Genomic DNA, 15,746 nt, shown 5'->3' on the forward strand with positions numbered 1-15,746 from the left:
CTGAGTGCCCCACTCTGTGCCTCAACACGCCACTAATGCAACCATGAGGGGTAGAGTCATCCCTACAGGTGGAAACACCTTCCTGTTGTGAGCCAAGCTCCTGCCACACACTGAAGCAGGTCTGTGTTACACAGAGCCAATGCCAAAATATGCATTTTACACAATTGCCTGAATGGGATGGGGCATAGAGCCTGTCACTAGCTTTCCCCTGAGGGTGACCATGAGAGTGAGCAGTCATGCTGGTGATGTGGTTGGAGATAGCTGATCCCAGGGGATACACTGAGAGCGGTGCATTTGATTTTCTAATGCAAACTGGTTGATTCCCCAAATGGTTTATTTAAAACTACTTCTAGATTTTTAAAGTTTCTGACTGGTGGCTTTCAGAAGTCTTATGTGAGTCAGTCTTTTGGATTTGTGAGCAACCAGATGAAATGGGAAATTAAGAAGTGCCGGCTTTCTCTTCCTTACCTGGTCCTGAAAAAATTTAGTTCTCTTATATGCAGGTAAGTGCATCCGACCCAAAGTTCTCCACAAAAACCCACTATCTGTTAAATATGCAGCAAAGTGATATCAAATCCATGGAATAATGAAAGCAAGCCACGCGACTGTAATCTTTAATGAATCATCAATTTATCCCCAAAATGCAGTCTATGAGTGGCCAAAATTATTTGTTACTTTTTGTCAGGTATATCCTAAATATTTTTATTATTAAGCTCATCAAAACAGAAACCTCCCATTCCTGCAGTTCTGTTTACCTGGCTTGCCAGCTGCTCCATCCTATATGACACAGGAGACCGGGTCCATATCTGGGACTTTGTTTTTCTGTAGCATTTGACTTTTATGGATCTGTGAAGTGCTACTGCCCAGACCTCAAAAAGAGCTGTTTTCACCCATGTTATAAATGACAACTAAATATTAGAATCAAGGGCATCTGACAACGAGCACTGAACTTGCCTGAACTCAAGTACGACTCATTCAGATGTCTGGGTGGACTATGAGATTAACATACCTATCCCACCCCATCCTGCCCCATAAATGGTTATATTTTTTTCTCCTGAAAACATGACAGACATCTTATATGAATAAACCAATTTTATTTAAATAAAATTACAGGCATATCTTGTCTATTATAAACTACCATATAGTTTTTCAAAGGCACCAATATTTAACAATAATTTAAATTTTCTTGAGAGCAGTTACCTTTTTCTGAGTGGCATTTGTAAACTTGTCAGACTTCCCTCCACTCATTCAACTCAAGCAAAATCTGTTGCTAGTGAAACGCCAGAAGTTGTACCTTTTGAGAAGAAGGTCAGGTGTTCTGAGTAGCAAAAACCCACCTTGAAATGGGCTGTTTCTTCCCTTTGTGGCACCAAAAATACATCAGACACAAAACCCCACTATGACACTCACTCTGCATGTACTGTAAGGATTAAAAATTTAATCCAAGAGACTACTGTTCCTTTGAGGTTGGAGGATTCCTTGTATTTCTTCAAGCTTAATAATGCCACCTTCTCATATGTGAAGAGAGAGTTTTTATAAGAAGCCTCCCCTGCAGTTCTGTGTCACAGACTGCATTAGCCTCCAGGCTGGGCTTCTTTAAAGGCATCTTTGCTAAACATGGTTGCACCAAAACCAGCAGATGTGTCTGAACGACTTATTTTTCCAGTTCTTTGATCATTTACAGAAGATTCACAGCAGGGAGACAGAGGGAGATACAGGTGACACCTTTCAGCAGGCTGAGTCCTGCCTCAGGTTCTCTCCCAAGAAAACACACAGACCTCCAGGCACTGCTGGATGTGGGTAAGGACAGAGCCAGAGCCACCAAGCCAAGGCAGTCACAGGAGGAACCACAGCAGGCAGCCACTCTTCTGGCCATCACATTCAAGTACTGGCACTTTTTGTTTCTGAAAAAGCAGTTTTTTCAAAAGGAGAGTTTGCTAAGCACCCTCCACATTCACAGCTCACTCAGGTTATTGAATCCTGGGGGGCTCATTTTGTCAACTGACATTGGTTTATCACAACAGACTTCTGTGGTAATCCCCAAGCTCTCTTTGATACATAACCACCATCTTCACTGCCCAGCACTGCAGAAGCTTTATACCCCAACCTTGCTAACAGGAAATGAATCCTGCCCTTTAAAAAAATCCCAACAATTTAGAGATGCGATATGGTGCAATATAAGTAAGATTTTAGCTGCACATAATGACACACTGCATTTGGCCAACGTATCTCTGCTGCAATTAACAGGCAAACTCCTCAGCAAAGCTGTGGGTCTTCCCTCTGGCTTATGCCAGCAGAAAATCTGATTTTAATGGAACCACAGTAATGAAACTCAAGTCTTAGATTCGCAGAGTGGAGTAAATATCAGATAATTCAGAGGTTACAGTGAGACCACTGCAAAGCTGAGTCGCAGAGCTACAAAAATGCCATACCAATACCTAGCTTACAAGAGTGCCCTGAGACAGACTTCTTTAAAGCTTGACAAAATCTCCAAGACCCTTCAGAGAAAGGCACTGAAGAAGGGCAAACAATTATTAAGAAAAGTGGTGGTCTTTGGCTATGCATCTGCAGCTTCCCGTTTTACATTTTTAAACAGAGAAATTCCTGTGACCCAACTCTTCTTGCTTTCCAAAGGAGATTCAGCTGGATAACCCAACACCTGGTTACAAGCATCACTTCACAATACACGGAAAAGATTTAAAATAATTTTTTAAAATTACCCACTGAAGACTTCCAAGAAGACATATCAAAACTCAGCCAGGTTATCATGCTTTACTCCCCGCTTAGATTATCCCTTTAGTTTAGAGATACAGCACCTTAATATATGTACAGTATTTAATATTATTTACCAAGAAATGCAGAGAAGAAATTTGCATTGTTTCTGTTTATGAGAAGCAAAGTACTTTCTGAAGATCTTCAGAAGAGAGGCCCTCCCTGATTTTGGAAAAGCATTGATAAGCCTGGTGGTCTAAAATTTGGCATTAAGAGCATGTGCAGCTAAGGAAAATGCTCCTTGAAAAAGAGAAGGTAAAAGGTGGGTCCTAAAAATGAAGTAAATGAAGTAAATGAAGTAAATGTTGCATTGAAGGGGAAATAGCTTTAGAAAAAACCTTTAAATTTTTTTTTCTGAGTCCTGGGATCCCTTTGATTTACAAACTATTTTACTGCCTGTCTTTTTAGGCAATCAGCTTACTGCAATTAATAACTTTATGCTACTTATTTTTCTGGTTCACACTGAAAAAAAAATTATAGGGGGAACTCAAAAGTAGAGGGACCAGATCCTACAGCTCTCATTCATCTACCAGAGCCCAGCTCTACATTCCCTTAGGGTCATCTGAAAATATTAAAATAATAGAAGGAACACGCTTCTGCGGCACCAAACCCAATCCACCGGTACTGTCTGAACAGAATTTCTTGTCTGGCCCTAGCCTGTTTCTGAAAATAATTAGAAAATAATATTTTAGAAGGTGTTCTGTTTTCCAGAATGATCACCTGGCCCCTGACAGATACGGGACGGCCACCAGCACACACCCGTGCTCAGCCCTGGGGAGAGCAGTGCACCCATGCCCTGGCACAGCAAGTGCTCCTCCTGCCCAGCTGCCCGTGCCAGTCTTTTGAAAGATGTATTAGACCCAGAGCGAGGCTGCAGAAGTCTGCCCCACGAGGGCAGCGTATTTATACACAACATCATTTTCTGATGTCTTTTGCCACGTATCACTTACTTCCCTTTAGTTGAGGTTGCAGCACGTCACACACAACACCGAGTGCTGGGGAGGGCACTCTGTCTTACACTGGATCAAGACCTCAACTTTAGTGGAGAACAGAAATACAATTTTAATTTTATTTTTTTTTTAAGTCACTAGCTGCTAGCTGAAGGCAACACCTGCCCCCCTGCAGCTCACCATGCAGCACTGTGCAGGCTGCCAGACACTCGAAGGGGCAACACAGGGAAAAGGATGAAAATCCCCTCATCCTGCCTGCAGAGCAGCATCACCCCTCCCTGACCCACATGCTGGGTCCAGTCACGTGTCTGCTATGAACCCTGTTGAAATTCCACCAAATTCCATCAAAAGAAAGGAAATAATGTTGGGAAAAAAACTGGCTTTGCAGCTGGATGCTGCCCCACTGGACACCCCTCAGTCTTTCTGGAAAAGAAGTTGCTCCAGGCGCTGAAGGAAAGCAGAGTCACTTCACGGCTTTTCAAGTCAGGTGACAGCATAGAGACAGGACTATCTAGCTACAAGAATGAATAACCGAAGCGGGTTTTGATCATCATACACCCCTCTGGTTCTCCTACCAAGCTCGGCAGTGTCTCTGCAGGAGTGACCACACTACACACTTTTCAAGGGAGCACTGAGTGGGTTTGCAGGGAGTAGTTCTTTCCATTTAACACAAAACCACAAGCAGAGACATGAAGGTGTTAGACAAGACAGATGCAAGACTGATTTTTTTTTACCTTGTTCCACTGTTTCCCAGGTCCGCACAGTTATTTATGCACAGTTACTTGCAGGGCAACACACACACTTATTTGGACACCCTAATTATGGAAATTTAACAGTCTGTTCAGCAGCAGCTGGAAAACATTTTGTTTAGCTTTTAATGAGGCAAACACACAGACTTCATCATGCCACCTCATCCAGTCCAAGTCTGCCTAATACTAGTCTGGTTTTCTTTGAAGCATGTGATAAGCAAGGTACTAGTGCAGCCACCACAAATCAATACCAAGCTTACCCTTTGCAAACAGAGATGTAACCGTGTAGATGTAGACAGGACTTGGGGTATTATATTTGCATAGCAAGTTGTAGTAAAGAATGAATAAGATGGAAAACCTAGATATGAGGTATCATTTAGCCTAACAGTAGAGCAGGTAAACTAGTCAAGCCACATCCATACTAAATTTCATCTTCTGACTCCTGATCTCGTTCGGATGTTTTCAGTAATCCCATTTCCATGGACTGGGACTGTTTAACCTTTGAACGAACTGCCCTGTAAACAACACAACAAATAAAAAAAAGAGTTGTCAGTAGTAACTCAAAGGCTCATCTGGCCATTTTTACATGGTAAAAACCTGTTTAACTCTTGCATCTCATGGGGAAGTTAGGATGACTGATTTATGAAGATTAGAAGTTGGCCACTGTGGAGGACAATATAAAGAGGAGATAGCAATTGCAAGCAGAATCTGGGCAGAATTTAACCCCAGGCCTTAACTGCAGAACCCAGTATTTTCTCATGAATGAGTGCTATGCAGTGCGAGCGTGTACCATGACATCAGTATGTGCTACCTTGAGCGCCACCACCTGTAGGGACTGCTTGTAAGAGCTCGCTCCTACGGATGCACCGAAGCGTGCACACCTCAAGCAAACCTCGGCGTAACATCTACAAAGTTCAGTGTTGTGCAAGTACAAGACCGATAGCTGCATTCACTTGGAGAGAACTACAGATCTGTGAAGAAGATGGAGCCTGGCCAACCTCCCCACAGACGGGAACTCTATGCTGTGATCAGCTCAGGGGGCTTGTCTGATGCTGCAGCAGCTGCCGTTCCCATCACCAGGAGGGATGTCACGTTGCTGTCACCTTCTTCATAGTTGCATCCTTCACACAACAAAGCAGTTACCTAGCCTTCAGTGTCAGTGACTTTTGGACCGAGATCCAAAAAGACATGGCACCTCTTCGGTGCAAAGCAAGACTGCAAGAACTACATATGGCCAAAGCATGATTAAACAGGGCTGTTGGTATGGTAGGGATAGAACAAGGGGTGAGAAGCATGTCTAGGACAGTGCAGGCAAAAGCTTGGTACGGTCATGTGGGCAGAAGGTGATCACAGGTGGCAGAATCAGGCTCATGTTTACAACTAAGTTAACTCTACTGTTGGAATTTTGTCAGAATGAGCACTGGGCAGTGAGGAAAAGGGCTAACTGGAATTTAGGGGATGAAACTGGCTGAAAGAGAAATCAGGTCTAATCACAGGAAATTGCTAACAATGAAACCTGTCCAATAATCTTCAGTGTTAAGTCATGAAGCCTGATTAAGCCACTTGGAATTAGTAGAGATGAGCACTGGGAGAGAAGATGTTGTAGCAAAAAAAGGTCTCTCCGCTTTGTAACCTTTTATGCACTTACAGATGTGGAAGACTATCAAGAAGAAATCATTTTATGTGAGAAATATTATACTGTCAGAGCTTTACTTTATCAATGTTTTTCCCCTTTCTACTGATGCAATGAGTCATGTCTTCATTGATCAGCAATATCTATTTTTATTTTACCTGGCAAGACAGTTAATTACTTTGTGGAAACCTTTTGATTTGTCAGTGAAACTTTTCTAAAATAAAGCTCCTGCTAGACTAAATAGACAGGTGTCCAAAGTTTTAGTGTTTCAAGTAACTTACCAGCTGACAATTGTGTAATTCACTGCAAGTATAAGAAAGGCAAAGGCATAATGCCAGCAATAGCACATGGTCAGGAACATCATATTAGTATGATCCGTCTGATTCCACTCTGGGCTCCCGTTTGGAGGATAAAGCACAAAACCAATCTGTAATAAAAGATATTTAGCAAATGTCATTTTATATCCTATGCTGTAACATGTATTATGCTACCCATCACAAGGCAGACATTTAACTTTCTCGTAGTGATGATTATTTCTGTGATTATTGTTAACAGCTTTGCAGTCACACTCAGATGCGATGGATCATTTTACACAGTTCTGTGCAGAAATGTCTTTGAAGATGCAGAGCCAGACCCAGAGACCCCCTGCCCTTGCCCAGAGAATTAAGGATCTGGCCCAACTAGTCCTGCAACAATCACAGGTACACACTGAAAGGAAAGGGGCTGGTGCTCAGCCATGTATGGGCTGAACTGCAAACATGGCACCAACCAGAAAACCTGCCCAGCCACTGGCACTGACTCACTTCTGCCCAACACCATCTAGGAACGTGTTCCATGGTTCAGAAGATGAATAACCAATTAATAAATAAAGACAAGCCATATGTCTATTTCTTCTGGGCCATCCAGGGAAAAGGTCAGATTTTGAAATTACGTAAAAAAGAACCCTTCTCACCCATGGCTAGAAGTTCTTGTGAAATACATAGCTGATCTGTTTATTCAGAGCTGGGAAAGCTCAAATTCATATTGATGCATAAACTGGGAAACCAGTAATCCCATGGCTACACAGAGGTCTGCATGACAAGCACCAGCCCTCTGCACTGCCTGATACTCTTCAAAGTAATCTCTCAGCGGTTCAGATGAGAATTGAGGAGCTGGGAAGAGGAGGGGAGGAGGAGTGCATTTTGCATTTCCATGCAGAAAATTCAATGAATGAGGGTGTTGATGATGCAGAAAGAAAGTCCCTTTACCTTTTACAAATCTGTCATGCTGCAGCCAGTATGTGGTTGTCAGTCACACATACAGTTGAAGTCTGATGTGGGTGTGAAAAAAGCCACATTTAAATCTCTTGTATTTTTAGTTCTTCAGTTTTTTACTTTGAAACAAAACCTATATTGTCTTCAGAGCTAAATAACTTGTTCTAAAATTAGACAGGGCAGACAACAAAGAATAAATGGTTGCATCTAATTCCTCTTATGTAAAGCTTCTTAAATCGCCACAGAAATGTTTACAAACAAGAAAATAAAACACCAAGTGCTGCAACACCAGGCTATTGAGTTCACTTATAGCAAAATACTGCTGTTTCGGAGGTCTGTCCTCTTGCCAGAGCAAGTATTTAAATATTTGATTTTGTGCTGAGTGTCCAGTTCTCCTAAGAAACAGCAAACATTTTTATTAATCGTGTCTGGCCAGCATATAAAAAAGGGAAGCCAGTCTAGACATGCCGGAAAGAAAAATCACTGGAGTGACCTCAGTTCTCCACTATAAGATGAAACACACATCAGCACCAGCGCTCCTATTTCCTTGTGACAGGATCGCAGCAATTCATTAAATTCTCTCTCTTGTTTGACAGCAGAGAAAAAGAGTCGCTATCAAATACCTATCAGTTGGATAGAATCACACATGAGCAAAGGCCTGGCAGCTACATTTTGAAGAGTCCTTTTGGGAGCCACATCCCTGAAATATAAGTTTGGGCTGTTACTTCTGCTTGATTTCCAAACACTGGAAAAGCAGGAGGCTCTACCTCACTAAATCTCTTAAGGTGAATTGGGAACTCAGATCCCTTTTAAACCTAGGTTGAAATGCTTTTGAGAAAGTGAAAGGGGGCAGGCAACACAAAAGGTAATTTGCACCATCGTTCCTCTTCATGAAATCTCCATGGGGTGTTGCCTCACCTGTCCAGCCTGGGCTGGGCATTTCCTCTGCTCCGGCAGCTCAGAGTGGGGACTGGCTTGGTAAAGAAGAGCATATACTGCCAGGCTGCAAAACCACTGCCATTTGGCTGGCAAATTGTGAACAGGATCTTACAGAGATCAGAGAGGACGTTCAGTCACAAGGCAGAGCTCAACAAAACCACTTTTTTATTGATTCAAATAGAAGACACTAGAAGTGAAATGGCTTCTTCATCTGTAAACCAGAGATGATAAATACTTGTATCTCTTTAAAGGGACACTAAGAGTTCATTGTTTTCTCTGAGTCCTTTGAGCTCTGTGTTTAAAAGGCATATTGTATCACCTGTGAAACAACTGCAAAGGGGTAAATGGCTAATTTTGGTGAAGGAAGCAATTCCTCAGGCAGAGAAGTGACCTACCTGCCAGAACCAGCTGCCTTGTAATATGCAGAGGCTTGTACGAAGCATCTCCAGCACAATACTGCCACGGAAGAAAACTTCCAGAAATATGCAAACAGCAGCTCCAAAGATAGCAAATAGCAGTAACTGATGAACATGAACATCCAGCATGGCTCTCCCATGAAGGTGGTAGCAAAAGAGAAAACCTGGAATAAATTGATTAGTTTAAGATATTTTCTTCCCTTGTAATTTCTCCCTGCATCTGCTTTTAGAAAACAGTGAAGCTTTAGCATTGCTCTTTATGCCAATCTCACCTTCTCAGTTGAACTGAGAGTAATTTTTTAGGACTGATGCCTGTGTACTCCCACGCACAGCTCAGACCCGGAGACTACATGGGGAGCTGCAGTTCTGTCACCTTTCATTTAAAACACGTTAACAAAATGTCTCATTCATCTGTCTCTGCAGTGTAACAAGAGGGATGATACATGATAAACTGTGTGTACAGAAAACATAAACAGAGTGTGTCTCCAGTGCAACTCCAATATGCAATTGCTGCACACGTAAATGCATTCCCACAGGCTTTTTTTTTTTTTTCCTTCAAGTTGCATACTGTGTCAGCACAGACATTGAAGCACATGCCCAAGCTGCTGAGCACTTACCCACAACAGGCTTGTGCTGCTTTTTTCATAACATTTCTGCTGCTACCTGAGCCAGTTCGGAAAGCACAGATACACCTCAGCAGTGGGTGACCTCTGTGCTGCAGCGCAGACAAACCCTCAGCAGTTTAAGGAGGGCTGAGACTGATCTTTTTTATGCATTTCAGGGACTTAAACACGCGGCTCCCGCGGGCTGATTCTCTAAGCCCGATCTGAGATTCCCATACCCAAGACTGATAACCCCTCTGTGAGTTTCACTGCTCCTCTGAAGGGAGAGGTGCACGGACCTTCAATGAAGACGGCCAGGGAAAGCATCATCCTGTCCATGGCCACTGGCAGTGCGTTGGTCCCATGAGCCACGATGTCAACCAACCCCGAAATGCCGTAGAAGAGGTACATGGTGGCATGTTGCCAGTTCATCAAGTGATCCCAGTGCTTTTCTTCATAATTATACAACTTCAGATGAGGTCCATCGGGAACAAACTGCTCGGCCACCATTCCTGCGCATGAAGCGAGAACTCTAACTATTTGCCCTGGTACTTGAGATATAGACTGATGATAAATCTTTATGCAAACAATAAAAGCAACAATATATCCCCAAGCAGCACAATGCCAGTCAACGTGGGGCTTCGTCTGACTGCCTGAGAATTGCTCTGGGTGATTGCTGCATTTTGTTTCCTTCTGCCTAGTTCAGCCATTCCAAATAAAGTTTTTAATGTGCTGTCCAAATTCAAGTGAGAATGCACAGAGGCCTCAAAGATATTAATTTTATATAAATTTTCGGGGAAATAGACAGTGGGTGGGGGAGAGATGAAACAAGTTGTTTTGCTGAGGCAAAGACCACAGAGTGAGCTCAAGCATGTATTCAGCATCATATAATCTGGAGAGGAGAAACCCAGAGGAAACCAGGCTTCAGCTCCACTCCTGGTTGGGATTATTTGCATCTTGCAGTTTCCAGCAGTGAAAATTGAGACAGCTATTCTGTGCTGCCTTTTTAAAAAAAAAAAAACAAAAAACAAAAAAACAACAATTGCTATTGTAGTAGTCTGCTGACTGAATTTTTCAGCTGCCTTTCCCAGTGGTTCAAACATGAGTATAACACATGCTAAAGTCCCCAAAAGAAAGATTTACCATTTCAGTCCCCTGCAATATGCAGGATGGTAGAGTTCAGATTCTTAATTCAAAGGGGATTTTTCCTATAAAGCCATAAAAGGAAATCCCTCCACCGTGCAGAGTTATTAAGAGTCCCATGAGAACATATACCGAGTTTGTATATGAACTGCTGCTCCACCGCCTCCCTTACCTTGGCCCCTCGGTGTCTTGCTAACTAGCTGCAGTACTGCAGCAAGAGGAAAGCTGCTTTTAGATCCTTCATATGATCAATGAAGTTTTGGAAGGGTTTAAAATATGTTACATTTCTAAAACGTTAATTATATTGTTTACAAAGCGTGGGCCAGCACCCTGCTGTACAAATAGATACGCTGCAGAGAAAATGCAGTGTTTTCCCACCCTTATTTCAAGTTTTCCTAACGCAGAAACAGCAGGTTTTCCTCCTTCTGCTGCTTTTACTGTTTGCCCTTGATGTGCTTTCTTGTCCACATTTTTCACTGGAATTGCAATTACCATATGTTAAAATAATAGCGCTTTCTTTCAGGGTGAAAATAAAAATGAGACAAGTGTTTTAACTGCCCAACTACCTCTAGACACTGACTAGGAGATTTGTAGGAAAGATGTCTCCACTAACCTCACAAAATGAACACGATTATGTAGGTTTTCTATAATATTTTAAGGCATATCAAAGTGTATACTGTACACAAAACATCACTTCAGTGCTGATGTATCTTAACTGATACAACTCCCAGAGGGGAAGGAGAAACAAACCCAAGATTTTGGCACCACCTGCACCTTGATTACAAACCAGGCAGCTCTAAGCATCTGAAGAAGAGTAGACAGAATCTAAAAATACTAAACGTTAAGATGTTTTGTAACTTGAGGGCCACATGTGCGGAGCTCCCCAGGTTCCCTGTCATTCAGCTTATTTACTCTATGAAGGTAAATTGCTAACATACAGCCTGCTGGAATGTAAACAAGCACTAGGCACTACCAGTTGGCTGCACAGCTCACTAAACCATCCCTGTGGGTTTGTACCCAGGCCAGTCCACAACAGAAGGAGAAACAGCCCCCCCCCTTGCAACAGTCCTGCAGCAATAAGAACTGAAGGTCAGTCTTTCTTTGTGAATATTTTCACTTTTGAATAATGTTTAATGAAGAAGCAGCTGCATTTACATATTTTATCAATAACTCAGTAGAGACTACCAACATCTGAGACAGCTGGATTCAAAATAGAAAAGCAATGCCTCCACAGTCTCAGGCTCCCACTCTGCATGTGAAAGCCCCTTGCCTAAATATCTTACCCCCTCCCTACAGTGATGAGCAGCATATGAATGCTCATGTGGACCAGCTGGGATGTAGCTGGGAGACCGTAAGAAGTAGAAGCAGAAGAGCACTATGGATGGAAACCATGTCACAGTCATAGCTATGGAATTAATAGCAGTACCCCACTAGTTCTTAGATCCAGGGTGTTTAAAGGACAAAATACTAAAACACAATCAGATATGCTTTATCAGTAAATAAAATTTTTAAAAATCAGAGAAAATAAATTAAAAATTTTTAAAATAAGGAATAGCCTTTTTGTTGTCTGCTCCAAGTCCACTTTACTTACCAATCAGGGCAAAGACAGCCTTGATGATCCCCTCAACAAACTCCAGGCGTTGAAATCCTGCCCTGGATCCAAGGTAGCAGGCATTCTTGTTTTTTCGACAGGCATACTTCAGTGGATACTTCACTGACCACCATAAGCCAAAAAGAAGGAAAAAGCTTCCAGGAAGGGCATGCCCTTTGAAATTGCCCATGGTTTTGTGCTAGGAGATACCTGAAGGTGAAACAATTGCAGGTTGATTGTGAAAACAGCAGGAGAATTATGTGGGTTATAATTTTCAAGCATTTCATTGCATAGATCAAAAGGGTGTCGCTGAATTAAGTACTCACACTTCATTTAAAAATAAATTTGGGTACTTCTCTTCCCTGGCTGTTCAAAACACCCAGCCAGTCTCCCCAGTTTCACAGCTTTGCAGAGTAAGAGACCCAACTGCAAAGCAGCTGACATGAAATACAGAGCTAGCAGTTGGCAAGTTAAGTGAAAAAAAGCCACAGTACACTATATCATGCTGCTGAAGTTGTACTAGCAAAAGAGAGAACATGAACATTCACAATTTGGTTCTTCCACCTTTACAGAGCGTTTTATGTTTCTTTACTCCACAAAAAAAAAAAAAAAAATAACTAATTACTAATAAATTGTATTTTGTGTTTCAACCCAGATGTGTCTTTATGATGGACAAAAATCAAGCCATACTCAGTATTTGGTAGGTGAATTATGGACACACATTATCAAGCACATCAAGTGTGCTGGGTGATAAGGATATTCGCTGGTCAGTGTTACACAGTCATTTCAAAGCATTGCCATTAATAAAACCAGGTAATTCCGGCCATCCTCCCAAATTTTAGGAGAGTTAACTTCGCTCCAATAGCTTCTTCATTAAGATGACAATTCTAACATTAAATTGCATTTTTTCTTTGTTATAAACTGAGTTGTATATCATGACCCAAAGGCATACTAAACCTTTACACAGGCAACAATCAAGAATAACCACTTTAGAAACATTGGCCATCTGTACTTTCCCTTCCTATAGCTGCTGACTGAAAAATCTGATCACACTACACTGGAGCCATCTGGTTATGAACACAACAGAGAAGCTGCGGTATTTTTTTCTTTTCGGTAAGTATTTCCTATGGTCAGCTCTGCATAAGCAGTTTTAAACTGTGGCTTGTGGGCCATGGAGTACTTGCAGATGGTTCACGTAATGCTGTCTGGTCACGTAGCGTAAACCCTCTCCTGTTCCTGGAGGCAAAACTCCTCTGCAAGCTTTATGGGTTTTAAAATTTTTTTTAAGAAGGAAAACTTTTCCACATGAACAGGTCCTGAACTGCCATAAGACTATTCCCTGCATGAGAAGTGACCCACATAGCCACAAGGAAGAAAAAGAATACGACTGTTCATGCATAGCGTGAGGCTGGCTGTGATCTAAGCAGGGATGCTGACGAGGGTCCTGCCATGCTGCCTGTCCCCCTCCTCTTCCAGAGCTGCTTTCTCCCACTTTAAGAGCTGCAGAAGGGGAGGGGTGTGCTTTAAAAATTTCCCCTGGGTAAAAATCTGCTTAGTTAACTTATAGGGAAGTATTATTGAAGTACAAGTTTGTAAACTCAAGTCAGTTTGCAGATGACACCCAGTTGGGTGGGAGTGTTGATCTGCTCGAGGGTAGGGAGGCTCTGCAGAGAGACCTGGACAGGATGGAGCCATGGGCTGAGGCCAACTGGGGGAGTTTCACTAAGGGCAAATGCCGGGGGCTGCCCTTGGGCCACAACAACCCCCAGCAGGGCTACAGGCTTGGGGAGGAGTGGCTGGAGAGCTGCCAGTCAGAGAGGGACCCGGGGGGGATTATTAATGAGCCAGCAGCATGCCCAGGGGGCCAAGAAGGCCAATGGCATCCTGGCTTGTATCAGCAATAGCGTGGCCAGCAGGGACAGGGAAGGGATCTGACCCCTGTACTTGGCACTGGTGAGGCCGCCCCTCAATTCCTGTGTTCAGTTGTGGGTCCCTCACCCAAAAAAGGACATTGAATGACTCGAGCGTGTCCAGAGAAGGGCAACGAGGCTGGTGCAGGGTCTGGAGCACAGGTCGTATGGGGAGCGGCTGAGGGAACTGGGGGTGTTTAGTCTGGAGAAGAGGAGACTGAGGGGAGACCTCCTGGCCCTCTACAGCTCCCTGAGAAAAGGGTGCAGAGAGGGGGGATGAGTCTCTTGAACCAAGGAATCAGCCTTCTGATTGCCAAGAGGGAATGGCCTCAAGCTGCGCCAGGGCAGGGTCAAACTGTCTCTTAGGAAGTATTTCTTTGCAGAAGGGGTTGTTGGGCGTTGGAATGGGCTGCCCAGGGCAGGGGGGGAGTTCCCATCCCTGGAGGGGTTGAAGAGTCGGGTTGACCCAGCGCTGAGGGATCTGGTGGAGTTGGGAACCGTCAGGGTGAGGTTCATGGTTGGGCTGAAGGAGCTTCGCGGGTTTTTCCAACCCAGATGATTCTGCAGTACAAAATAATGGAAACCTGATACTAACTGCCCAAGCAAGCCCATGTCTGGATGGGTCCTTGCAGGTGTTGCCAAGTGCTGGCACCCACGTATGGGAGCCCAGCAGGAGAACGTGCTGAGATGGCTGCAGTGAGCCTGGGAAAGGCTCCCAGGGAAGCAGCACCTGCCAGACAGGGGACAAAAGGGGGAATGGGGGACACATCTAAGTATTCTTATGAAACATGAAGGACTTCATCTGGGATTTTGGCTGTGTGGGGAAGGGCCCCTGCATGTCACTCATCTCCCATCAAGAATAAATGGAAGGGAGCCATGCCCAGAACTGCCGTGGGGAGCTTTGCCCCGGCTGGCTACTCAGATCCCAACAGCAAAAGCTGTGAGGAGTAGCAAGCAGCAGCAGACCTGGTACATGGCTCTCAGCATGGGCACCCCAGCCCCCAGGATGGTGACTGCCACCTCCATCTCTGCTCACAAAACTCCTAATTAAGCTCTAAACCTCCCTGGGGCCGAATCCTCCTGCTTCTGAGCTGAGCATCTCTGATCCTGGCCCAGGGTAGGCTGGACAGGGCAGGAGGAGGAGGGGGCAGCCAAGGGTCCAAGGGTCAGCAGAGCCATTCTGTGCCTCCACCATCCCCGTTAAAGTCCCCCTGGGTTAATGCCCGTGTGTTTGATTTGCAGGCGGGGAGAGAACTACTCATTTTGGAGCAGCCTACAGCTCAGCTGAGCTTTCAGTGGTGGCTGGGGGGCTCAGCCCCACCATCTCGCAGAAGACGTACCTCATTTCAGGACACCTTTAGGTCAAAAGGTCTGACCAGCTTGTGCATCACTGCCAGCACTCACTGCACCACTGTTTGCCTCAGGAAAGGGCAGTACTAACAGGACCTGACCTTTTAGACAGTCACCTAAACTTTGCTTTAAACTCTGACGTACTTCTTTTGCTTTGAAAGCCTTAATTTCTGGTTCTTCTAAAATTTGCTGGCCTGAAAGGCACTGCTGTCTTTTCAGACATATTTTTTTTTCCTTCTTTGAATGAAAGGAAGAGGGAAAGAGTAGGGAGTGGCCTTTCCTCTCTATATATCTGATCTCACTGAATACCATTCATTAGAAAGACTTTATTCATTAGATAATTAATTATTCACCACAAGTACGTAGCGCTCCAAATGGAAAGATTTACCCTGTACTCCACATCAAAGCCAGATATCAGGTTAAAAAGGTAAATTAAAC

At 43.7% G+C, this 15,746-nt stretch overlaps 1 protein-coding gene across 2 annotated transcripts; it reads right to left on the bottom strand.

The window, feature by feature from the left end:
* Positions 1-1,118: 1,118 nt before the first annotated feature.
* On the bottom strand, positions 1,119-12,255 carry TMEM45A (transmembrane protein 45A). Of its 2 annotated transcripts, none has more exons than XM_026859229.1 (5): positions 12,049-12,255; positions 9,614-9,826; positions 8,692-8,876; positions 6,386-6,531; positions 1,119-1,904 (listed from the first exon to the last, which is right to left on the bottom strand). In XM_026859229.1, coding segments are annotated over exons 1-5 (735 nt in total). In that variant the 5' UTR covers positions 12,239-12,255; the 3' UTR covers positions 1,119-1,903. The 2 variants fall into 2 exon arrangements, with proteins under 2 accessions (XP_026715030.1, XP_026715021.1); XM_026859220.1 differs by lacking the exon at positions 1,119-1,904 and adding an exon at positions 3,917-4,986.
* Positions 12,256-15,746: the final 3,491 nt, after the last annotated feature.

Source organism: Athene cunicularia (assembly GCF_003259725.1).
Source record: "Athene cunicularia isolate RWA chromosome 1 unlocalized genomic scaffold, athCun1 chr1_part1, whole genome shotgun sequence".
NCBI classification, from domain to species: Eukaryota; Metazoa; Chordata; class Aves; order Strigiformes; family Strigidae; genus Athene; species Athene cunicularia.

Excerpts from the sequence above, each read along its gene's own strand:
- TMEM45A (XM_026859220.1), bottom strand. The coding sequence starts at position 12,238 with ATGGGCAATTTCAAAGGGCATGCCCTTCCTGGAAGCTTTTTCCTTCTT. Across the intron at positions 6,532-8,691 it reads AAGGCAGCTGGTTCTGGCAG|ATTGGTTTTGTGCTTTATCC; the intron begins GTAGGTCACTTC and ends CTTTTATTACAG. Across the intron at positions 4,987-6,385 it reads AATTACACAATTGTCAGCTG|GGCAGTTCGTTCAAAGGTTA; the intron begins GTAAGTTACTTG and ends TGTTGTTTACAG.